The sequence below is a fragment of the Gymnodraco acuticeps genome, unplaced genomic scaffold, assembly GCF_902827175.1.
Source record: "Gymnodraco acuticeps unplaced genomic scaffold, fGymAcu1.1, whole genome shotgun sequence".
NCBI classification, from domain to species: domain Eukaryota; kingdom Metazoa; phylum Chordata; class Actinopteri; order Perciformes; family Bathydraconidae; genus Gymnodraco; species Gymnodraco acuticeps.
The window spans coordinates 1,182,881-1,209,386 of record NW_022990135.1 but is presented as its reverse complement, the minus strand read 5'-3'; the positions used below and the strand labels follow the sequence as shown (position 1 = coordinate 1,209,386).

At 41.8% G+C, this 26,506-nt stretch overlaps 2 protein-coding genes across 5 annotated transcripts in view; both read left to right on the top strand.

Moving 5' to 3' along the window:
• appa (amyloid beta (A4) precursor protein a) overlaps positions 1-12,875 on the top strand; it is a 28,060-nt gene extending 15,185 nt beyond the window's left edge. The window contains exons 3-17 of one of the 4 annotated variants that reach the window (XM_034216991.1): positions 97-226; positions 371-483; positions 627-817; positions 1,082-1,428; positions 2,082-2,249; positions 4,104-4,237; positions 4,782-4,856; positions 4,949-5,098; positions 5,883-6,011; positions 6,094-6,193; positions 7,057-7,269; positions 7,390-7,443; positions 7,689-7,780; positions 10,041-10,187; positions 10,803-12,875. In XM_034216991.1, coding sequence (XP_034072882.1) covers positions 97-226; positions 371-483; positions 627-817; positions 1,082-1,428; positions 2,082-2,249; positions 4,104-4,237; positions 4,782-4,856; positions 4,949-5,098; positions 5,883-6,011; positions 6,094-6,193; positions 7,057-7,269; positions 7,390-7,443; positions 7,689-7,780; positions 10,041-10,187; positions 10,803-10,904 — 2,145 coding nt within the window. In that variant the 3' untranslated portion in view covers positions 10,905-12,875. Of the gene's footprint in view, positions 1-96; positions 227-370; positions 484-626; positions 818-1,081; positions 1,429-2,081; positions 2,250-4,103; positions 4,238-4,781; positions 4,857-4,939; positions 5,099-5,882; positions 6,012-6,093; positions 6,194-7,056; positions 7,270-7,389; positions 7,444-7,688; positions 7,781-10,040; positions 10,188-10,802 lie in introns of all 4 variants that reach the window. The other 3 variants (XM_034216990.1, XM_034216993.1, XM_034216992.1) reach the window with 3 other exon arrangements.
• Positions 12,876-13,351: 476 nt separating this feature from the next.
• On the top strand, positions 13,352-14,958 carry atp5pf (ATP synthase peripheral stalk subunit F6). Its single transcript, XM_034217091.1, has 4 exons — positions 13,352-13,465; positions 14,213-14,382; positions 14,592-14,716; positions 14,859-14,958. The coding sequence occupies exons 2-4, from the start codon at positions 14,213-14,215 to the stop codon at positions 14,885-14,887; spliced, it is 324 nt and encodes a 107-aa protein (XP_034072982.1). The 5' UTR covers positions 13,352-13,465; the 3' UTR covers positions 14,888-14,958.
• Positions 14,959-26,506: the final 11,548 nt, after the last annotated feature.

Here is a 26,506-nt window from a genome sequence, read left to right as displayed (position 1 = left end):
AAATTGGTCAAAAGTAATGAGTCAAGTGTGTGTGTTCATGGAAAAAATTATCTTTATCATGTCACTATAATGTATTATAATACCCTGTGTGTGTAGGTGTACCCAGAGCTGCAGATCACCAACGTAGTGGAGGCCAACCAGCCAATCAGCATCCAGAACTGGTGCAAGAATGGCCGCAAGCACTGTCGCAGTCACATGCACATCGTGGTGCCCTACCGCTGCCTGGGTGAGTCCTGTCATCGATAATAATCTGGGAACAAAAACATGATTAATCACAATCTTAAAATACTAGTATCAACAGACTATTTGACCAGTTGGTTTCAATGTGGCTCTGTACGAATTATAAATATGGACCCTGTGTTTCCTGCAGTGGGAGAGTTTGTGAGTGACGCCCTGCTCGTGCCTGACAAGTGCAAGTTCCTGCACCAGGAGCGCATGGACCAGTGTGAGAGCCACCTGCACTGGCACACCGTTGCCAAGGAGGTGAGCGCACACACACACACACACACACACACACACACACACACACACACACACACGAGCACACACGAGCACACACTTCCATTACTGTAACGAACGAGCAGGGACAGATACTCATCCATCTTTCTCATCCTGTGTGTGCGCAGTCCTGTGGAGACCGCTCGATGAATCTCCACGACTACGGGATGCTGTTGCCATGCGGTATCGACCGTTTCCGAGGAGTCGAGTTTGTGTGCTGTCCGGCGGAGGCGGAGCGAGACGCCGACAGCGCCGAGAAGGACGCTGATGATTCGGATGTCTGGTGGGGTGGAGCGGAGACTGATTACTCTGACAACAGGTACACACACTCACACACACTCACACAGATGAATGAGGGCAAGGCAGCAGCACATCAGTTGATCAGAGTGTCCAGCATGAGGATAAATTGGAAGCAAACTGCAGGTAATTTAAAGTCTTTGTCCTTCCTCCCTCACATCCATCCTTCCTCATTTCTTCCTCAACCCTCTTTCTCTGTCACCTCCCCTTCCTCCCAATTTCCTCTCCATATGTCTCCTTCCTCCCTTACCTTCATCTTCCCCCCCTCCCCCCCTTTTCCTCCCAGTATGGTGCGGGAGCCGGAGCCAGTGGAGCAGCAAGAGGAAGCGAGGCCATCTGTGGTGCAGGAGGACGAGGACGAGGAGGAGGTAGCCCCGGAAAAGAACGAGGAAGCAGCAGCAGAGGATGAGGAGGAGGAGGATGAGGAAGAGGACGTGCTGGATAACGACCAGGATGGAGACGGAGAGGAGGATGAAGAGGCAGTGGAGGAGGAGGAAGACGAGGACGAGGAGGAGGGAGATGACGTCGTGCTCGACACGTTTGAAGATGACGCCGACGAGCCCACCACCAACGTTGCCATGACGACCACCACCACTACCACCACCACCGAGTCTGTGGAGGAGGTTGTCAAAGGTACGATTTAAAAAAAATAAAAAATGTTGTGACTAGCCATAAATAGTTTTTCTTTTTCATTATCAGGGTGTGAGGAGGCCTGTTCTAAATGATCTGCGTTTAATACATCTACATTTCTTGAAGAGACTTAAAGGGGCCCTATTATGCATTTTGTGTGTTTTCCCTTTCCTGTAGTGTGTTATACACACAGTTCCCACACTTTGAATTAATGTGACACAAGCACACAACACGTGTTTTTTTTATGCTTTGCTAAACACAAATTAATTTCCTTCTGTCATTTTTCTTATTGTGCTCATTTATTTTTTCAGAGCTTTCATTAGCTACGTCCCATTACTGTCACAACAGCTTTGTTTCTTCATTTACGGTTAAATTGGTCTTGAATTAAATTCCAAGATGCATAAATAGCTGGCTCTCTTCATGCTAGATTAGATCATATTGGATATACTTGTTACAGCGGCATGTAAAAACACATTGCACATGAATTATAAAATACAAATGAAAACCGTGTGGCTTCAAACCAAAGCCTTGTTATATAAGAGCTGGTGAAATCACAGCTTCAATCAGCAAAAGTGTAAAGGGCATAACTGTTGAGCTAAAGAGACTTCTCTGTGGAGGTGTGTGTGTGAATCATGACAAGTGTGTGTCCTCCCAAGATGTGTGCTGGTCCAATGCAGAGACCGGTCCGTGCCGGGCCATGCTGCCCCGCTGGTTCTTTGACCCCCAGGAGGGCCGCTGTGCTCAGTTTATCTACGGCGGCTGCGGAGGCAACAGGAATAACTTTGACTCAGAGGAGTACTGCCTGTCTGTGTGCAGCAGCGTCAGTAAGTCTCCATTAGCAGCCGGTGTGTCTCTAACCCTCGCTTTTAACTCCCTTCCTGGCTGACCTTTAGTTTTTCCTCGCCGTCCGTGTTTTGTCTGTCAAACAAACAAGTGTGTTTTCTCTCAAAACAGACTTTCCTCTAATCTCTTTTGGATTCTTAAAGCCTCAAATATGATCGTGTGTGCACCCCCCTTCATTCTCACACTGCTTCTTCTTATGTGCTGGAAAACCTGCCTTTCCTTGAGCATATTCAGACCCACAATGAAACATTGATTGATTGATGGTTTTCCCTCCTTCTTGCTATATTTAGTTATTAGATTTTCCTAATAATGAAAGGTTAAATATAAAGCGTATTTCTCGCCACTTCCTGTTGAGCTCGTCAGTCACAAAGGGAACTGATTGGGTTTCAAATAGCTGCCCTTTGTCATCGCCAAGAGTGTGTGTGTATGTGTGTGAGTTTGTAGTGGAAGGTGTTCTAAGTGTTTGGCTGATTTCAGTGACCTTGCTCGAAATGTGTGTGTGTCTGTCAGGAAGAGCATGATCTGCCCCGCAGCAAAATGGTGTCATGCTCTCTCCATCCCCCTGTATTTTAATCTAATTGTATCCGTACTGAGTGTGTGTGCTTTGGTGTGGGATTTCTAGGGAGGGTAGTTTGCAGTGAGAAAGTGCTGCAGTATCTTATTTCCTCCACTGCAAAACACAAACGCTTACATGTCGCCATCTTTGTTGTCAATATTTCCTTTTTTATTATTTCTAATTTTCTAATTTTAAGTCGTCTGTGTGCAGGATGGAACTTGATGAAGCGAGAAATTGTGATTGCTCGGCTCAGGACAAAGTGAAAAACATCTCTGCTGTTTTCTTTTCATCCTGTGCAGTCATGTGCTCTCAGACATAACTGATTTCACATGACCTTCATACACACACAATCACACATGGGTTCATACACCAACCACTTTTAAAAGTACAAATATATGTTTTTTTAAATGCTCCACTACAGGAAATACTTAAGTACGCTTTTTGACATATTTGCAGTTAAAGGTGGGTTAGGTAATTAACTTCAGAAACAGGTTTTGTTATATTCCATGGAATGCTCTTAACATCCGATAGCAATGAATACGTTAAATGCTTTGACAATAAATACTTTGACAATAAATACTTAAAAAAAATTTCAGTCTGTGCCTTGAAGCAGAGGGGAGTCAGTGGCCGTTTCTCAATGTCGAGTAAAGCTGCTGCAGAGCCACTATTTCAAGTATACTACGTCATCGAGTGGCGCCGAATGCTGGGCGCCACTCAATGATGTAGTATACTTGAAATAGTGGCTCTGCAGCAGCTTTACTCGACATTGAGAAACGGCCAGTGTTTCACAGAGAGCAGACTTATATAAAAGAGGAAGGGTTTTGTTTCCTACACAAAAGACTACCGGTCATCTGAGGCATTCGCTTGTTTGCTTTTGGAGGCGGTTGGCTTCCAGCTACTACCTAGTTTCTTCCTCTCACTAACCCTTTTAACCCAAGAGGCCTTTTATGCTTGTTCAGTGTGTTATATTGGTTTTTGTCCACGTGAATGACCTGAAAACACTAAAATCCCAATTGTACTTGATAGGCTAAGGGGGAGGGGGGGGGCTCTCTAAACGGTTGACCAATCACAGGAGACCCGATCTAACCAATCAGAGCAGTCTGGTTTCAGACAGAGGGTGAAAATAGTAGGAGACAGTCAAAGTAGAAGCACAAAATACTAATATCACCCTGAAAATGAGCATACAAGGGCCTTTAAGTGTTTAGTGTGTGCAAGATCGACCAATTAAAAGACGCCTCGTGGAAAATCCTTTTAACCCCTTTACTTCCTTTTCACACAGTACCCACAGCCATGCCCAGCTCCCCCGACGCCGTGGACCACTACCTGGAGACGCCAGCGGACGAAAACGAACACGCCCACTTCCAGAAGGCCAAAGAGAGCCTGGAGGCCAAACACCGCGAGAGGATGTCGCAGGTAGGACGGATAGGAGGGAAGGAAGGAAGGAAGCACAGGATATTTAGCAGACTGAAAGCTCATCAGCAGTTGATGCATACACATGAATGAGTAAAAGATTAAGACGGCTGGATTTATTAACCCATTGTCCCCAGCAATGACAAACAACAACTGCAACCCCCTTAAAGTTTTTGTTTTTTTGCAGGCGCAACATCCTCTGATTCCACACAGTTGGTTTCATACTCTTTCTATGGTAAAGGCCTGGGTTTAATTAAAGAAACACCCTGTGAGTCAGTGAGGGTGACACTGAGGGTGACACTATCGTCTTTTTACAGCTTGAATCTTGCCAAAAAAGGGACCAGAAATGGTTTATGTGGTAATAATAACTTTATTATCCTGCAGAAACCCCCCCTTTTCCTCAATCTTATTTTAATTTGAAGCTCAAAATCACCAGACTTTTACATCCTTTTTTACAGAGAGAGATGATTAAAGTTGAAATGGCTCCCCAGACCCTCAACTTGGGATTTCTTTCAAATTTGACCCAGGATCTTTTTCTACATTTCAGGTGATGAGAGAGTGGGAGGAAGCCGAGAGGGAGGCTAAGAATCTCCCCCGTGCTGACAAGAAGGCCGTCATCCAGGTAAAAAAAGGACATGCTGGATGCATAAAACCACAGGATATTTTGCGGTGTGCTTTTTTATCTATGTGTTGCAATTTGTGCAGCGCTTCCAGGAGAAGGTGGAGGCGCTGGAGCAGGAGGCAGCCAGCGAGCGGCAGCAGCTGGTGGAGACGCACATGGCCCGGGTGGAGGCTCTGCTCAACGACCGCCGCCGCCTGGCTCTGGAGAGCTACCTGACGGCGCTGCAGCAGGACCCCCCCCGGGTACGCTCAGACAGAACACTGGATACAATGTCCTCTTACAGATCTCACTGTTGTCCTGTCATTTCCAAACCTGTCATTTCCAAAATGTCTGGTTTATATCAGAATCAACCGGATCTTCTGATATGGAGAACCAGGGTTCTTACGGTCATTAAAAACCTGGAAAAGTCATGGAAATTCAAAATGCTAATTCCAGGCCCTGGAAAAGTTTTGGAAAACAATATTTTTCCCAAAGTTTTGGAAAAGTCATGGAAATTGAACTAAAGTTGCATCAAATATAATTTATATTTTATCTAATTGCCGAAATAGTAATACTATAATGATAATAAATACTGTATCGTATAGTAATGCAACGTAAAATGGCATTTAACTGACGAGGTGTTTTGCTGGTGAGAGATTTTAGTTGCTTTAGCGTGGAGAAGCTAGTAAGCCTATTTTATTTGTTTTATAGGCACAACATGTTTCATATGCAGACCTTATTTTCCTGTGTCATGTTAAAATAAACAATTTTCAGTGGTACCGCTGAGAAAGAGTAATTTTTTTGGTCATGGAAAATTAGGTAAAGGTCATGGAAAAGTCATTGAAAATCATTGGTGAAAAAGTATATGAACCCTGGGGAACACAACGGGTGGAAAACATTGTTTCCGTCTGCTTTGTATCGTGTTCTACACATTTTAGCGCCCCCTCGGTTGCAGGCACAATGATTTGTTTCCCGATCCAGACTGTACATAAATAAATCCCCCCCGTCCTTCCTCTGCTCCTCACCACCTGTCATCTTCTGCTGCAGCCTCGCCACGTCTTCAGCCTGCTGAAGAAGTACGTTCGTGCCGAGCAGAAGGACCGGCAGCACACCCTCAAACACTATGAGCACGTCCGCATGGTGGATCCCAAGAAGGCTGCGCAGATCAGACCTCAGGTAGCAGCGTGATTATACTTCTAAACAGCCACTTTGCTAAATATGGTGTGTATTGTACTTATGTGCATGTGTGTGTTAACAGGTAGTGACCCACCTGCGCATCAGTGAGGAGCGTATGAACCAGTCTATGGATCTCCTCTACAAGGTGCCCGGGGTGGCCGACGACATCCAGGACCAAGTTGGTGAGTCATTTTTAGATTGTACATGAATCAAAACTGTTTGGTTAAGAAAAGAGAAGCTGTGAGTTCATAGTGTGACTGCGCATGAGATAGGAAATGAAGACACTCTGTTCTGATAGTGTTGTATGTCACGAAGAGATTACATCGCTCTGAATTCCAGCAACTGAAAACAACATTGTTTTGTTGATTAGTTGATTTGTGCCTAATTCTTCTGTTCAGGGTCAAATAACACCGTTTTCTGGGACCATAAATCTCTCTCTCTCCTCTCCCCCGGTTTCTGTGGGGTTTTGGGTTTATTGGAGTTTTGTGCGTCACGCTGCCATCTGTGTCTCTGTCTCGGAGATTCTCACGGTCTGTGCTGCGCGGCAAAACACAGGACCAAACATACGCAGAAGAAAAAGATCTATGACATTTCTTAAGACGCTGTCTGTCCCTTTGTTGCTTTAATACAAACACCCGTCAGCTTTTTTAATCGTAATTATTAAAGACGTTGTAGCAACTAAAGTTCAAATAAAAGTCGCTAAGAGGCTCAACTAGGCTCTTTGCTGTGACGTCATCCTAGAGAAGTCTAAACAAACAAATTATAAATACATTTTATCATAGTCAATTATATTGCAGATGTGTTTATATATTATAGCGTTTTCATATATTATATAACATTTGAATATATACAATTATATTGCATTTATATTCTTCAATCATCACAGAGAGCTTTTTAATGCTGTGACTTACTGAAGACAACAAGATGCGAGAAGTTTGCTAATATAATAATTTGATAATTGACGTCTCCTCTTCCTCCTTTGTTTCACTTATGTCCTCTCTCCTCCCTCCCTCCCTCCCTCCCTCCCTCCCTCGCCCCCCTGCAGAGCTCCTGCAGAGGGAGCTGGCGGAGATGGCCCAGCAGCTGGCCAACATGCAGACGGACGTGAGGGTGAGTTACGGCAACGACGCCCTGATGCCGGACCAGGAGCTGGGAGACGGTCGGACCGAGCTGCTGCCCCAGGAGGACTCGCTGAACCTGGGGGGGGTGGGCTTCATCCACCCTGAGAGCTTCAACCAGCCCAACACAGAGAACCAGGGTGCATACAGAAATGACCCCTAAATGCTGTAAAGCAACATGGAATCCACTCTTGGCTTCATATGCTTTTTTGTGCTTGAAAATAATGTCAAAATTATTTCTTTCCTCAATCTCTTTCTAGTTGAGCCAGTGGACTCTCGCCCCAATTTTGACCGAGGCATTCCCACACGACCAGGTTCGTGCAGACATAGCTCGTGTGTGTGTGTGTGTGTGTGTGTGTGTGTGTGTGTGTGTGTGTGTGTGTGTGTGTGTGTGTGTGTGTGGTGTGTGTGTGTGTGTGTGTGTGTGTGTGTGTGTGTGTGTGTGTGTGTGTGTGTGTGTGTGTGTGTGTGTGTGTGTGTGTGTGTGTGTGTGTGTGTGTGTGTGTGTGTGTGTGTGTGTGTGTGTGTGTGTGTAATATTACCTTCCTTCCCTTCGCAGTGACTGGAATGAAGATGGAGGCGATGCCCGAGCTGAGGATGGAGACGGAGGACAGACAGAGCACCGAATACGAAGTCCACCACCAGAAACTGGTAAATACACACACCGTGACACAGAGGTGGGATAGGCTAAGGGGTGGGACATCTCCAAGCGGGTCACTGATCACAACAGAGCCGGCCAGCTAACCAATAAGACCAGGCTCTGGTTTCAGACAGAGGGTGAAAAGAGGTGCTGCAGCACAGGCAGTATGAGAAAAATAAAGAGCTTTTTGAACATTAAAGCATGGAGACATGTCACAGCTCTGCTCTCATTCGATATCCATTCATATATTGAGACTCATGAATAATCATGGAAAAACACACAAGCATGTAAACATACGTGATGCGTTTACTGACACATGCAAGCTTGCACTCTGCCCTCTCTTTTCCATAAGAACACACGCACGCACACACACAGGTCTCCATCTATGGTAAACTCAAGGTTGTCACCATGGAGTCTATGGAGACAGCCGTGACAATGCCAAGTTTTTATATGCAGGTATTTTTCTAAAACAATATCTATTCATTAATCCCATCCAATGTGGTAATACCAGCACACAAAAAATAAACCCCAATTCATCCCCAAATCCAAAGCCGTGCACCTGATTCCCCTCACCTCCAGGCTTTAATCTCTTAATCCCTACATTTTATAACGTATCACATTTCCTGCATTGACAAAAAGCAGCCAGCGTATAAAGCATCCTCCCTGAGTCGACTCCTAATTTAATATTCTCCGTAACCCCCCGATCAGTGTACTGCAGGATTTATTTATTGTTTGTATTTAATGTATTTATTTTGTCCGGCTCATGGCAATGAATATCAAATGGATACTTTACTTACATTTCCTATGTTTATATATCCTATTTTACCTTTTTATTCTTACTTTTTATGTTTAACAAATGTCTTGATTTATTTATCATTTTATTCATCTTACTTTTTCATATAATATATTTAATTGTATTTATATTTTATCTAAAGGTCCCATGTCATGCTTTTCCAGTTATTACCCGTCCCCTTGTGTGTTATGAAGGTTTTAATGCATGTAAACGGTCTGCAGAGTCACAAAGTACACCCTGTAGCGAGTACAACTCTAACACAGAGAATACCTGTGTATGCTGCCGCAGAATGCCTCGTTGGACATTTCTCTATTTCCATTTGTTTCTTCCTGGAACCAAGTGACGTAACGACGATCCAAATGGACCAATCCGTGGAGCTCCTCACACACACACACACACTCACTCAGCCGTATCTTTTCTCAGCCGCAGCTGCGTGGATCTCCACTCACAGTTCGCCACACACTCACGTGTGTGTGTGCTCAGGCTGAGTTTCGCCGCAACCAGGAAACGACACCAGTAATCCAGCTCACACTGTCGGCTCCTCGAGTCTCAAAGGGCGGAGCAGCGAGCCCCGCAACGTCCCGCCAACACGGCACCCAGACCCCACGCAGCATTCTCATCTGTTTGTCATTACTGGTGTCATTTTCTGGTTGCTAACAAACGCCATTGTAACACATAAACACACATAGGGAGGTGGGGGGGGGGGGCAGGAGCTCCAACAAGGCGTGTAGGACAGAGAGTGAATACACATACATACAGAGATGCTGTATGAGAAACCAATGTGAGTTTGGAAAATTGAACAATGTCAATCTATTCTAGTAGACCTCAACAATGGAATTATGATCAGTAGAAAAGGCCTTTAAATCATTCTAAAATGGAACAACGGTCGAGGTCTGATTTCTGATGAATATAAAAAAAAATCACAAAACATCTTCACTTCAAGTTCACCAGTCTCCGCTCCACTCAGGGTTGAGATGGGTTTTTGTTATTATCTTAATTTCTGTGTTGTTTGTCCCATTATCCCCGCTGGTCAGAAGACGCCTTTTGCTTCCATTACTTTTGTTTCTGCACTAAAGCATTTCATTGTTGTATCCCTCCTCTAAGTATTGTGTTGGAGCTGAGTCATACTGCGTTGTGCTCTGCTTTCTGTATATCAAGGACTTGCAAGTCAACGGCAGAAAAAAATTATTTTATTATTTTAAAGCTACATTTGATTCGGTAATGACACTATTTTGGAAAACAGGTACATTTTTGGAAGTGTAAACTCTCACAGAATGCAGTGCGATATAATTTGCATTGATGAAAACAAAAATAAATGAGCTGCAACTCTGGATGTTATTCTCCTGCAGTCATATTCAAGGGGCCCTATTATGCGTTTGGGTGGCCCCTTTTGTGGTGTGTTTTATAGTATTTTGTGAATGGTCCTAAAGCCCAAAGTTCCATCACCTGACAGACCCTCTGCCCTTCACCCTCCGCAGGTCTTCTTCGCAGAGGACGTTGGCTCCAACAAGGGCGCCATCATCGGCCTGATGGTGGGAGGCGTCGTCATTGCAACTGTGATCGTCATCACCCTGGTGATGCTGAGGAAGAAGCAATACACCTCCATCCACCACGGAGTCATCGAGGTGAGAAACAGCTGACCTGTGGGTGTGTGTGTGTGTGTGTGTGTGTGTGTGTGTGTGTGTGTGTGTGTGTGTGGTGTGTGTGTGTGTGTGTGTGTGTGTGTGTGTGTGTGTGTGTGTGTGTGTGTGTGTGTGTGTGTGTGTGTGTGTGTGTGTGTGTGTGTGTGTGTGTGTGTGTGTGTGTGTGTGTGTGTGTGTGTGTGTGTGTGTGTGTGTGTGTGTGTGTGTGTGTGTGTGTGTGTGTGTGTGTGTGTGTGTGTGTGTGTGTGTGTGTGTGTGTGTGTGTGTGTGTGTGTGTGTGTGTGTGTGTGTGTGTGTGGGGCTGGCTTCTCTGCATCAAATCTATGCATCATGTGTAGATGTACGTATGATGTATATAGAGTCTGAAAAAAGGTCTTGATACTGTACACACCTTCTAAATGTATAATTATTTATATATATTATCATCTGTTCAATTTAAGAATACTGTAGCTGTTGCAGCTTTGTTACTCTATTTTTGCCAATTACTATACAAAAACACTTTCAGGAAAGCATTAAAATGCTCTTAAAATGTAGATTTCCAATGTGTGTGTGTATATGTCTAACCACCCTTCCCCCCCTCTTTTGGCTCCCTTCCAGGTGGACGCAGCCGTCACCCCCGAGGAGCGCCACCTGTCCAAGATGCAGCAGAACGGCTACGAGAACCCGACCTACAAGTTCTTCGAGCAGATGCAGAACTGAGGAGAATGTCACACATATTTAACACACACACACACATCTCGTCCCACACATCAAACACCTCCCCTCCCCTCTCTCCTTCCTCCCCTATGTCTCCAAATAAGGCAGGTCATTGTGACTGAAATAGTCAGTTACGACGATCAAACGGAGCGACTGTAGCCAGGGGTTCCTTGCGTTCCCTCCTGGGCGGGACCGCGTTCGTTTACGTTGTCGGAGCGAGACGCCTTTTTAATTAAAGCCCCGTGTTTTTATGTAGCTCCGCCTTGGCCTGCTGATGTATGGTATAAAAGAAGGCCCGCCCAGTGCAGAGAAACAAACCCACCCGTTGGGGAAAGGAGCGCTTTCTCTCCCCACTGATTCAGGGTTGGTGTGTTGTTGGGTTTTTCAGTGTCTGAGGTGTGGAGAATCTGACCTCTGATCAGTGGGATTTAAGACGCACGCTGACCCTGGGCTTCATTTAGAAAAATGAGCCACATCATTAGTTGTCTCATATTCTTTTTACTGATTATACATAATAAAATATAGGCTTAAATCAAAGATATTTTTCTAAATGAAGCCCCTCACCACTGCACTTACTCTACAGTCTACACTGGAGTACCCCCCCCCCCCCCATCTCCTCCCTCCTCCCTCCACCTTCTTTTCATTTTCACGACAGCTGGGCTGTGTTAAGTCACACGGAGACGCTGATATTAATGAGTATGCTGATGACGACGGTAGTAATTATGTATTCTGAATGAGCTGTTTTTTTATTTTTCTCTTTTCGTTTCCAGTTTTGTTTTTCAAAAAAGATTGAAGAAAACAGAGGATTAAAAAATAATAATATGTAAAGTCCTTTTTTTAAATTGCGTGTAATGTTACTGAAGTCTTAGCTGTTCCTATGTAGTGCATGACAACAGGATTCGGAAAAAAACACACACAGATCTTAACGCTGCTCTCTCCTGAGATCATTTCTCACATATAGATTGTCATTCTAGCAAGATTGTACATTTAGTATCTTCTCGTGATCACGTGACTTCAAACGATGAAAAATATATATAAATCTAGATGAACGGGCTCTGCTTTGATATCATGGAAAATACACATTTAAAAAGAGATCTGTGATTTTGGGATTTAAGTGTGTTTTTCTTGTCTTTTTTTCTTTGTTCCCGACGCTTCATCTCTGTTTGCGTTTCCACGGAGATATATTGATCCTTATGCATCATTTTTTGTTGAATTCATGTTATGTTGTTTGTGTGGAAAGGGGCATGTTGTGGGTGTGAAGGTGACAGGGACGGGAAATTGAAAAATAAACGGGAGGTATCCGGCATGGGGGATGGGTTATGGGATTACGTGTGTTTTGTCATTTTCAGTCTGGTGTTTCGTCCAGTTGTAAGCCAACACCGTCTTTTATTTTGTAATGATTCTTGCTGATAGAATAAGTGGAGAGCTGAGAGGAGGTGAGGAAGAGAGGGAATGACTTGCAGTTACGGTTGAATAGCCAGGCCTGTATATATATATAATGGATTTTCACTCCTCTCCTTCCTCCCTCCCTTCCCCTTCCCTTTCCTTCAGGCATGCTTTACCATCCACTCCTCACTGTCGCCTGTATACATATGATGGGCATTGAGAGAGATTACAGCGAGTCAGGGAATAAAACAATCTCCCGTTCATCTCCATACAGTCATACTAAAGGTTTGTCCCCATGTTAACATTACATTGAAAGAAACACAGTGAGGAGATGGTGGGTTTTTATGAAGGCTGCAGTGGGGTGGGTCCTTTGGTTTTCACAGTGTGCTCATGAGACGCCCAGCAGAGGGCAGTAGAGTAGACGAGGAAGCAGGATTTTCTTTCTATTGTTTTTTTTTTCCTTCTCTGTGGGGTTATATTATATTGGTTTTGTTTTCCATAGTGTAATATTGTGCAGGCCATTTGCATCTACTGGGAAAACGCTTTCTACACTGTATTCCATAATAAAGTTTTGAATGTACATACAGATACTGTGTCCGAGGTTTTTATTGCATTTAAGATAAGATAAACCTTTATTGAATGAAATGCAACATGAAAATAAGGTCACTGTATATCATGTGAAAACTGCCGTATTGCCTTCAGAGATCAGTTGTTGCATTGTTGACAGGAGTTTATTTTATAGGAACACACACAATATTGCACAATAATCCATTGCAATGTAATACAACATTTAAAGCTATGATTATTTATTTTCCCAGTCCTCTGAGTGCCATTTAAAATAACATATTTTAAAGGAGTTCAGCCAACTATGTGATCTATTTTATTCTATTGACTTATTATTCAGTATTTCCGGCTGAAGGACATATCGGAGGGCATCATGACACAAATTAATTATTAATTATCACAAGGCAAACAGCTACAGCTGATGACATAATTTAATAATTTAACCTCTAAATAAACTATTTTTTAAATAAATTTGGTGTCATTTGAGGTCACCTAAATATGCGCAGTGCTGCGCAAACAAGGCGCCTTTCTGACGTCCTCGAGCGCCACACGACCTCCCACAATCCACCGCGGTCTACCACATTCGGATATACTACTCTAGTGTCAAATCCAAGGTGAGTGCTGCTTCTTGATATACACTATTAACCTTTTACTCTTACGCTATATGTCGTGACTCTACATGCTGATTAATGTCTGTTTGTTTAATTGGAGAGTATAATGTTAGCGGGACTTGCTGCAACACAATAAACGAGAGAGGACACGGTTTGAAAGTCCCCTAAGCTAACGCTATTTTAGCATGTTGGCATTAGTTCGCAATAAGTCAATGATAAACCAATGCTGCTCGACGTCGTTGTGACAATACTTATGTAAGCAAGTGTTTAACAAGTCACAGCTGTTAACTGTGTAGCTATCAGCCTCATTCACCAGAACCTCCGATGTGTACAACATAAGCTAATGGATGCTAAATTAGATTATATCATGCTAGCGCTACTTAGCTATAGCTATATTGGAAGAATGTACTCATTATTTACCCGAGTATAAGTACTTATACCACACCGTAGAAATAGTTTAAGAAGCCTTAAATTGAAATACTCAATTATAGTAAAAGTACCTCAAAATTGTACACAGAGACACTTCCATGTTACATTCCATCATAAGTTCAGTAGATGACCATTTCTGTAAAGTTGAATACAATCCTTTAATAAAGCATGTCAACATTTTAACCAGGATATAGTTTCAAGTCCTTTTTGAGTTGTACGTTTCTCCATAATGTAATTTCAGGCTATGCAATTCCTACTAATATGAAACAGACTGAATCACATCCAGATACAGATTTAACCCGAGGCTGTTTGTTCTCTCAGATGGCACTTCACAGATTGTTCCAGCTGTCCTCCATGCTGCGCTCCTCCGTGAACCTGACGCTGCGCAGGAACATCGGCCTCTCTGCTGTGGTCTTCAACCGGGCCAAGGACCTCGACCCAATCCAGAAACTGTTCCTGGACAAGATCCGGTCCTACAAAACCAAGAGCCGGTAAGTCGATTGTACACAGCCCCATGACCTACACCCACATGACCTACAGCCATACTTTATCCAGTATTAGATTTCACTGATCAGACACAAGCATATTTGTCCTTCTCAACATGCAATTTAATTTCAGTCCTCCTTTAAATGGCATCTCCCCCAGTCATCGCCGTTGATCACGCTCATCTTGTGAACATAATGTGATTTGCCTCTTCCAGGGCGTCTGGTGGGGTTGTGGACGGAGATGCCTCCTACGATAAGAACGTGTCCGATGAGATTTTCAAACTGCAGAGGCTTTATGGCGGAGGGGACCTCGACAAGTTCCCTGAATTAAAATTCACAGGTAAGACTGTTTTTGTCTCCTTTTATCTTCAATGACATAACATAGGTGATGCTTTTAGTGCTTACAATAATTTAATTTTAAGTATTTCAATAATCTCGACCAACTATCGCTCATGATTTTTTCTTCTTGCTTTGCTTTCCAGACCCCATGTACGATGAAGTGGCCAAGTGAATGCTGTCCATGTTGTGTACCTTCTACATGTCACAAATATGTTGTATTTAATAAAAAGATATTGGATTGAACATAGGTTTACTGGTTGTTAATTAAGCTGCCTTTGAAGGTTACCAAACACTGGCTTGTCTGGTGTTTTTTGTCATTTGTTCCACCAAATCCTTTACAGCTGAGGCATGGTTAAGTTGAGCATGCACAGGAGAGTAACATTTGGTAATACAAGTAAAAGTGTGTAAACGGTCCTCTGCCCTTCAGAGGGCAGGTCTTCTTCGCAGAGGACGTTGGCTCCAACAAGGGCGCCATCATCGGCATGATGGTGGGAGGCGTCGTCATTGCAACTGTGATCGCCACAGGATAATATCACAGCCTAATTGTCTTTAGATATATTTATAGATTTCACGGGAACGCCACACTTTATATCAAGCATCGATCTCCTTTGCTGTTTGGTAAGTAGTTAAGCCTTAAGAAACGCATGTGGGTTTTCTTTCATTTTTTGACCTTATGTTTGAATATGTGAGAGTGGGTGGAGTTTTATCAGCCATTTAAGGGAAAGGCTGTTCATTTGTTCTTCTTAACTGAGGTTTGCCTGCTATTCCCAAACAGTCCTGGGGGTGCCAGCAGAGGTTTGTAATAGTTTTAGCATTGGGTAAAGAATTACTTTTTTGACATATGGTTTTTTCCGTGACATTTGTCCACATATATTTCAGCATTACTATATTACTTTTTTGGTCATACAATGTTATTAATTTCATCAATATATAGGAGGAAAAATAATGTTTTTTTCTAAAGTTGTTGACATACTATTATATAAAAATAGTTGGTTTTTTTTAGATAAGGGTCCGCCTTATATTATAGCTCAGAGAGATACAACACTGCTCAGTGTTATAATAATATAACACAATACAAATGCAATGTCTCTTTTCTAATTTATATTTTTGAAAAAGTTAGATATGTCCTGAACAAATGTGTTTACATAAGGGTCCCCCCTTTATATGGGGAAAAGAGGATTTTACTACTTAGCACTACGAAAAACCTTTCCATACCCTGTCTGGTCAGATGGCTCAGAGAGATGACTTCAGGTTGTGAGTTCAAGTCTTCTGAGGAGAATCCAACAACCTAAAATGAAGAAGACAAATATCAAATCAAGTTTTATTTATATAGCACATTTATAAACGATTTTTGGTCGAGCCAAAGTGCTGTACATATAATACAAATAGCCTACAGTAGAGACACTTTACAGCAAATACAATAACACAGATTGATCAGAATATCAGTATGAGAAAAACGACACCCTCTATCCTTAGACCCTCACATCGTACAAGGAAAAACTTCCGGAGAAAACCCACAGTTTAAAGGGAAAGAATGGGAGAAACCTCAGGGAGAGCAACAGAGGAGGGATCCCGGGACGGACAGACGTGCAATAGATGCCGTGTGTAAATACACAAAGAGCACGGCTCGTCTCGTACTTGTGTGGTTGGCGCAAGGGTTTGTTCCTCGGCACCCGTGTCGAGGTTCGATTCCCACTGCCAAACTCTTGTACAGTGTGTGTGTGTGTGTGTGTGAGCAAAATAAGAAAAGAAAATAGGTCAAAATGGAGTTATTAACTAGGTCAAAAATAGAGAAATTAAATAAGTGCATAGCATGGATGTAATTATTACAAAACTGGAACTGTAAGCTTAGTTATAGCCAGGGGAGGATAGTTTAAACATATATCTTTTTGGATAAGGGTCCTCCCCCTCATATAAAAATGAGTTTTTTTTAGAAATAATTTTTTTTACATAAAAGGTGTTCGTGGTGCAATTGTAGGACATACTCTGAGCTATTGTTGGTGTTTGCTATATTTTGTCACAAAAAGAAAAAAACAAGTCATAGTGCAAACAGTCAGAGATACAACACTGCTCAGGTAAGCTAAGTCTTGGGTTCGATGGAGACAAATGTGTTTTAAGAAACTTAAAACACATCGTCTCTTCACTCTGTGGGAAGAAAAGAAGAAAAAGACACCATGAAGTCAGTATAGCTAACCCTAACCCATGAAAACATCGTATTTTATGTGGAAATAAGGCACGGTTTAGTGCATAGAACAAGGCGTAGTATAGTATGTCGATAACGATGACAGAAAAGTCATAATATAGCATTTCGAAACATTTGAAACGACATAGTCGATATATGTCGAATGTATATCGATTTAAAAAAAAAATGCAACAAAAATAATCGAAACAATTATTTGATGCCATAATAAGGCACGGCATAGTGTGTGGATACCAGGCGTGGTATTTTATTTTGTTAAAAATGACCGAAAAGTCATAATATAGCATGTTGAAAAAAATTACAAAAAAGTCATAACCCTAACCAATGTCGGAGAAAACATCGTATTTTATATGGAAATAAGGCACGGTTTAGTGCGTAGAAACAAGGTGTAGTATAGTATGTTGATAACGATGACAGAAAAGTCATAATAAAGCAGTTAAAAAAATGTAACATTTAAGTTAAGTGTCAAGGATAGGAGTCGAGGAGGGGAGTTAGAGAAATGAGAAAGGGCCCCGGTCGTTTTCTTTTAATATTTTCCACAAACTTTTTTTTTTGAATGATGGTCTTGAATCACAACTTTAAAACATTTGATGTTGCAACATTCATTTTATTTGATAAAACAGAAAATACGTCATCAAGAAAAACGAATTACAAGTCATTAAATACATTTTAAAACACGAAACAATACATGGCACGTCTCCCAGCATGGTAAATCGTCACATGTTCACATCTTGCCGTGATACCGGATTGACCAGGCCACACCTGATGCAATTTAAGGCCTGTAATCAGCAGCGCTCAGACTCTCCCATGTCTGCAGCAGCTGGCTCATCCCCATTGCTCTCTTCACATGCTGAACATTGATACATATTTTGAGTAAGTTGTGATTATGTTTATTGGTGGCTTATCCTTATCCTGCAAAAGCAATGTTTGATTTGTTGTACCAGAGCGTTGTGGCCTTTCCTGATTTCTATTTTGTGTTTTAGCCTTAAAATCACCCCCATCATCGGTCTGCATGTGAAGAAATACATGGTTAAACTGCTCTCACTGGTGGTCCTCATACTTTGAATGGTATGCCCAGGGGCCCAGCTTCCACAGATGACATCTTTGTACGTATTTGTTGTTAAAGCACTTAAGATATTCAATGCTATCGGGATGTTAAGACTGAGCATTCCATGGAATATAACAAAAAGTGTATCTGAAGTGAATTACCTACAGTACCATACCTTTAAATGTCAGCTAAAAGAGCAGTGAAATGAAAGACCTCTGAATTTTCTGTAAAGATATTAACAGTACTTAATGTCAGCTTAGTAAACAAAAAAACATTAGCTAACGGACTAATTTCCACCACTCATGGACCACACCCACCTTTTCTTGTGAAAAACTGGGTGACATACTGTCGCCCTTTAGTCCCTCTCTCTTTTCTTAGAGCCTGACTTTGTTGGTCGTTGAGACATGGTACAACACACGTATGTAGGCTAAGTACTAGCATCCCGCCTCCTCACATGCTTTCACTCTCTGCAAGTGCCGGTGCTGCACCGCGTTTGGAGGCAGGACCAAACCATTACATGTAAATAGAAGGGGGTGTACAGAGGCTTTGGGTAATTAACTTTTGGAAGAAAATAAGTTAAATTAATCGTAAGTTTAGTGAGTAATTTATCAATATAACGTTCTATTAATGTTAATTATTGAGGATTGATTAAAGGTTACTTACATTTTTTTTCTTAATGTTCTAAACATTTTGGGGCCCCTGTCAGTCACGGGCCCTTAGAATCGTCCTAACTTTTCACCCCCTTACGGCGCCCCTGGGTATGCCAATGCAGAGGAACCCTCCCTAAAACTAGAGCCTAGTTTTTACACTAATACTATGGGTTGTATGGAGGATTCATATATATGAGTCTAAATATTGGCATCAAAATAAAAAAGTACTCATTCTGCCGATTGGTCCATTTAAGAATGATATGTTTTGATTATAACCATTGATGAATCAAAGCAGTGGTTCCCAAAGTAGGGGGGGCGAATATCAGGGGCGTCGCCTGGACCTGGAAACATTCGGGGCTTAGCCCACAGTGGCGGCGCAATAGTCGAATTTTCTACTGCAAGACTCCCCACACGCACATGTACACAATTGCGCCATCTGGTGTCACAAACGTGTGCCTGCATTAGCTTTGTTACGGCAATGGATTGTGGGAGATTCTCAGAGCACGTGAGGATCTCTTGAGGGTAAGGTGCCTGTATTATCTCGGTGGACAAAATGTATGTTTTTATTTTATAAGGACAATAACGTACTGTTGCGTTTGTTTAGTTTAATGTTAATTGTTTAATGCTCACAGTCACAGCAACATGTTTTTTTGGTGAAAAATATGTTCTGAGTGATCTGTTGCCGAGGGGACACTACACCGGAGTTACATAAGCAGAGATAAAGTGCTATTTTGGGGGGAACTCACCTCCTCTGGGGTCTCCCAGGAAGATTTTTTTTAAATGTTGAAGTTAAAAGCATCAATCTTGTGCAGTTTGAGAGCAACATTAAGAGATATGGATACATCTCTCAACACCCATATGTAAAAAATAAAATCAAAGAATCAGAAACAGGTTTATTATTTAAAAACAGTTCATTTTCCAATTAAATCATAAACTATGTCAAATTATTAGAAGTTGTTAGTAATCAGATTAAACAGAAAAAAGGGATGGAAGGAGGAAATAATAATCCCTCATCACTTGCTGTTTGCGGTTGAAATGATCTCTTTTGCTGGCCAAACATGCTGGATGGAAAGCAGTGGTGTCTCCCTTGCCTTGGCCCTGTATCTGCAGTCCCTAAATCAGTCATGTTACCCATTGACTCTTGTCTGTTCTGGTGTTCCTGTTCATTGTTGTCTCCATTGTCGTTCTTGTCTGTTGTATCTCCTTCTTGTGTGTCCCTTTCTCCTGTTCTCCTTTCTTCATCCTCTGTTTGGCTCATCTGTGATGACTGTGTAGGTAAACACAAACAAGTATGTAAGTCAATCAGTTTCCAGCTCTGTCAAATAAATGAATTTCAAGATACACAAATTTGTCTTCATTAAAATGAGTGTCACCACACTGTCACAGAATGTAATACTAACCAATTGAAAATAGTTAAATTTACATTGGAAACCTCTTGTAGATATCACTGTTTAGAGTAGTTGTCTGCCAATAGGACAGAATCATTCCTATACCAATGCAGTTTGAGTAATTCACTTAATATATTCACTTAATACTCTAATATGGTCATTTTCACTTAATACTCTAATATAGTCATCTTTCTGCATTCAAAACTAAGGAAAGCTGTACAATTTGACATGATAATGAGGAAAAAAGGCCTCCGACAATGCAGATCATTTTGTGATCATATCAATTTTAAGATGGGGGTCAAGGCTTAATATTTGGGAGCATAGTGTCCCTTGCCCCCTTTCAGGAGCCCCACTGGATTAGCTTTGATCTGAAATATATGTATAAAAAACTTGTTGTTAGCTGGCTGTCCATCTAATAATGTATTGTTCACATAGAAATTAGCTGTCAATAGGAAATATCAATCAGAAGAATTATAATTTCATGCAAAAATCTGTCACAAAAAGAGGTTGTACATTTAAATTCAGGTGTTGTTATGGCAACGTCAGTGGCCAAACAGCCACATTTACTGCTGAAAATATGTTCAAACATGCTGTGACACGCAGTGGCAACTATGCCACCATTTCAGCTGACTTTTCCTCAGAAATACCGTCACATAACATCCATATATTTCAGTGCTTAGCTAAGCTAACTATGAAACACTTTAACTGACAGGACTCAGGATCAACTGTGTACTGCAGTGGTCCCCAAACTAAGGCCCGCCTCCACATCTGGCCCGGCCCCTTGAACAATACCAGAGACGCATTATGATTTTTATTTTTTCAGTCTGGCCACGCGAATCCTAGACTAGCCCCTGTCAAAATGTTGTGACCTGCTCTATCGAAATCAGTCGCATTGACCCGAAGACACCTTTTGAGTTGTATACACTGTTGGAAAGAGGATATTCCTAGCTTTCTAATGATATCAGGATTGTTTTTGTACTTCAAATATTAAGCGAAATATGTCACATTATATAATGACTGTCACTGAGTCATCATTTTGAGAAAAAGGCCTTCAAAGTTGTCTCTTCTCTGGAATCCATCGATCTGATTGATTATTAGCGGAGCAAATGATCAAAATACTACCGAGGGAAGATATTTTCGTTTGGAGGGGAAGCTCGCGAGTGTGTGTGTATACAGGGCCGGCCCTTGGCATAGGCAGTATAGGCGAATGCTAAGGGCGCATCAACTATGGGGGGCGCCACAAATTGAAAAAAAAAAAAAAAAAGTTAGAAATTAAAAAAATATTATATTTTTTATTTCATAAGAACACAATTTCCCGATTTTGGATCAACAAAATATCTTATTATTTTATACTAACAGAACTACGCCTATATTGCGTACAGCGCCCATAAACTATAGCACCCCCCCCCCCCCCCCCAAATCCGGCGCTGCGGAAGAGCAGATTGCGAGTGAGAAATAAATAAATTGGAAATAAAAGTTTCATATTCTGAAAGCCAAGACTGTTTGTTTAAAATCAAACAAAACACCCGAACCCCGAAAAAATTGTTTTTTTTACGTAAATCCACGTTTATTTTGAGAGATTCTGCTCTGACAACTAAGCTAAACTTTTACCTGTTAAGATCGTGCACGGCACAACAGAAAGTTACAGTAATTTTCAATGGACTTTTTTTCTGTGAAGAACCCAGAGAGGGTTATTTGGTTATTATTTATTTCATAAATAGTGTTATTTATTTCATTAATAGTGTTATTATTTATTTCCTGACTTTTTTTCTGTGAAGATCCCGGAAAGGGTTATTAATATTTGGTTATGTGTGGCTATCTAGAAAACAATAAATGTTTACGTTTAGACACCCATGCACACTTTTTCTGTTACAAACTGACCCGGCCCCCATCAGAGAAGGGAAGAGTTATGTGGCCCTCACAGGAAAAAGTTTGGGGACCCCTGGTGTACTGTAAGGTAGCTTCTAGCTTCATGTCGAACACTGACAGTAAGTCAACATTTCCCAGAGAGCTTTCTTTGAAATCACCAGGTAACGCTAAAAAACACAACATTTAGATTGTATGACAAAGTGTTTATTTAATATATCTCGCTAGCTATAGCTACTTGCTAACGGTTTAGCTTACCCGCGCGATTCAAAGTAACGTCAACGTAGCTATAATTTATGCTTTGCTTACATGTTTGCATAACTTGTAAGTTTACTGACATTTACATACCTTGTTCACCTGGCTCAGGTGGTGGCTCTGGGGTTTTTGTGTGAGCCACCACTTGAGAATTGCCGTCTGTTTTATTAAAAACAATTCTAATGTCCATCTTCTTCAGAAATTCAGCGTCCGCGGCTGACAGTTTAAAGTTTAAACACTGTCACAGAGGAGAGGTACGTACCTGGCAGCCAATAAAGCACGTTTATTTCCATGCAACTCTCTGATTGGTCTGGTCTGGTGGCTCTGTTGCATTCACCGAACACGGGAAATTACAATCCTGCCGTCCTCTAGGTAAAGTACGGTTAATGTATTATATTATTGAGGGAGAATTTGTCCGGGGCGTTAAGTATTAATCACAACCTAAGTAGTTGAAAGTCTCGTTGTGGCTATACTTGTGCACACATTCAGCAAATACAATGATATGTCTCCTTTTTCTGCATTGAACTACTGATACATTGTGGCGACTGGTCATTAGGGGCAGGTGGGCACAGCCCCACCTAGTGTCAGCAGAAAGTATTACAAATAATGATTACAACAACAAAAATATATATATAAAATATATTTTAAGATCATGTTTAATCATCTGATTCGTCTGTACATTGCTGTTTTAGTCTGTGTTCTTCTAATTAGTGTCTACAGTGTGTGCCTATTGAGCTGTTTAGAACCATGTGGGACAAAACCCGATCATGCCCCTCCCTCTCACCGTCTGAACGGTGACTATAAAAACTACACTGCGCATGCTCAGAGTATTTAATGTGTGTGGCAAACAAATAATGACACTGAGCTGCCATCCCCACCATACGTCATCTCTGCGAAAAGTGTGGTGTGTGAAGAGGAGACCTGAGAGGTTTCTCAATACTCTAATTTCCCCTCCTCAACTCCTCGACTCCTCAGTCCTCCGCTCGCATCTCCTGTGGGCGGCACTAAGTCTCGAGGATAGGAGTCGAGGAGGGGAAATTAGAGTATTGAGAAACCTCTGAGAGAGCTGCAGTGACGCGTCCTAAAACCCGGAAGTAAGCTGCGTATTGTTTCCCTCTACAAAAAAGCAATGAGATTTCTCCATAGAATTTTAGAAAATAGCTCCAAATAAGATCTGTGGGAAACGTACCTGTTCGATAAATGCACGTTTTGTTCAGCCGGATAATATCCACATGTCTACCCTACTTTTATCATTTTCGAATCATAAATCTATCGATTTATGAGAGACTTTTGAAACTACAAGAAGATAAGGAGGAGGAGGACTTTTACAAAAAAGTAATAGAGATGTTTGTCCAGAAGGATAGGCAAACGGACTTAATCTTCAAGTCAAGGTAAGACCACGTATTGAAAATGGGATCTTACTAAGAGAGAACAATTCAATATTTAAATGATAAAATTACATATTTTGGGTATCCTTTTGTTGAACTGTCTGTTTAAAATTATTCGAAGCATCAGACTAAAAAAGCTTTTGAAAATAATATTATATTTTGATTTACGTCAAAATATAATATTTGTAAACCTGAAGAGTCAGTGCCTCACCAGCCATGAACCTCACTGCAGAAGCTTATATATAGACATCTACGTTTTTTGTGCCCCACCACTTTAGTACGTATAAAAACGCCACTGCTCACATTATCTGAAATCCCCTTTCATTTGGGGACAAAAGGCTCTTCTACTATAATGGGCGGGGCAAACTCTAAATCTAAATCAATGCATCACCCTCCTTAGTGACACACATAAGTGTGTATATATGTGTCGGTGTGTGCGCATGTTTCACTAGCTGCCGGTGTTCCGGATTAACTGGTTCCCCGATCAACTGGTTGACAGATGTGGAGGCGTGGCCTTCGACTGAAATACACATTTCGATCGCTTCTTCTGTCGTTTACATAAAGCTTTTGGTATATTTGGCTGGATAGGAACACTTTGATGCACATTCAGTACCAGTGTGTGAGGTTGTGGTTACGATGGCGATATCCGGACGCGAACAGCGAGGACTACAAAAAGAAAAACGAGTTGACATGGGGATGTCTGTTCCAAACATTGCGAGCTCCAATAAATCATTTAAACCAGCTATTGTTGCCAGACTAATTACTGAATATCGTTCTTAATGTGATACCAAGTCCATCTGAGACCTGTGTACACCTTCAGACAGCCTCCAAGTGAAGCACACGTTGTTTACTCACAGTTTGAAAGCAGCGTGGAGAAGTCTTCAGCTGTGTTAAGTTGTGATCCGCTCGAATACATCCTTAAAACCAGCTATTGTTGCCCGATTTATCACTGAATATCGTTTCTAATGTGATACCAAGTCCATCTGAAACATGTGTACACCTTCAGACAGCCTCCCAGTGAAGCATACGTTGTTTACTCAGAGTTTGAAAGCAGCGTGGAGAAGTCTTCAGCTGTGATAAACTGTGATCCTCTCAGGTAAACTGTGATTCGCTCAGGGTCAACTGGGATCCACCCAGATTAAACTGTGTTACGACTTCTGTGGCTATCTACCAGCGATCATGTTTAATATGAAAGACACACACATATACATCCCTTATAAAAACGGCATTCTGCAGCACTCATCCAGATAACATGCTGTTAACTCGTTTTGCAAAGATAGCAGCAGAAATGTCATTGCAGGGATATTAGACTTTAAAATGCTGATGGGTCATTAATGTTGGTCTCGGCAAACAATATTATAAATCCTTTATTCAAACTACATAATATTCAGTGTCCATCGACATGAAAATAACAAAAAAGTTCATGCTGGATTCAAACCCGAGTCCCAACAGCAAAAGTCACACCAGCCCTGCGTGTTATGAGTGCGCCACGAATCAACACGATATCACGGTAAAACTAACAGTTATCACAACATAATGTGGGCTGGCAGGCTGATAAAGTAGGATATCTGATCTCGGTGGGTCTTAATGAGGCTTGATACAGACCTCAGTCAGAATACTATATTATAATATGTATATTATATGGCTTAAAGTGTACATACATTCATTTTTCTGGAACTTTTTAACAAGGTTAATCTAAAATATTATAGTGTGGTGGTTCGATACGTCGTGTTGATCCGTGGCGCACTTATAACGCGCAGGGCTGGAGTGACTTTTGCTGTTGGGACTCGGGTTTGAGTCCAGCATGAACTTTTGTTATTTTCATGTCGATGGACACTGAATATTATGTAGTTTGAATAGAGGATTCCTAATATTGTTTGCCGAGACCAACATTAATGACCCATCAGCATTTTAAAGTCTAATATCCCTGCACATGCAGCAATGACATTTCTGCTGCTATCTTTGCAAAACGATTTAACAGTCACATGTTATCTGGATGAGTGCTGCAGAATGCCGTTTTTATAAGGGATGTATATGTGTGTGTCTTTCATATTAAACATGATCGCTGGTAGATAGCCACAGAAGTCGTAACACAGTTTAACCTGGGCGGATCCCATTTTCCCATGGGTGGATCCCAGTTGACCCTGAGCGAATCACAGTTTACCTGAGAGGATCACAGTTTATCACAGCTGAAGACTTCTCCACGCTGCTTTCAAACTCTGAGTAAACAACGTACGCTTCACTGGGAGGCTGTCTGAAGGTGTACACATGTCTCAGATGGACTTGGTATCACATTAGGAACGATATTCAGTGATAAGTCGGGCAACAATAGCTGGTTTTAAGGATGTATTCGAGCGGATCACAACTTAACACAGCTGAAGACTTCTCCACGCTGCTTTCAAACTGTGAGTAAACAACGTACGCTTCACTGGGAGGCTGTCTGAAGGTGTACACAGGTCTCAGATGGACTTGGTATCACATTAAGAATGATATTCAGTAATTAGTCTGGCAACAATAGCTGGTTTAAATGATTTATTGGAGCTCGCAATGTTTGGAACAGACATCCCCATGTCAACTCGTTTTTCTTTTTGTAGTCCTCGCTGTTCGCGTCCGGATATCGCCATCGTAACCAAAACCTCACACACTGGTACTGAATGTGCATCAAAGTGTTCCTATCCAGCCAAATATACCAAAAGATTTATGAAAACGACAGAAGAAGCGATCGAAATGTGTATTTCAGTCGAAGGCCACGCCTCCACATCTGTCAACCAGTTGATCGGGTAACCAGTTAATCCGGAACACCGGTTTCACATGCCACCACCAAAACGTCCCCCTCCCTGTTACCATGGAAACTGTGTCCTTTTTCTCTTTTCCTCCCCATGTATATGATGCTTACCTTTCTAATGTCTTTCCCTTATTATTTGTATACATTATCCTCCATTTTTTTTTTTTTCTGGTCATGCATTCAGCCTTATCCAGCATCTGTGTGAGCCCGT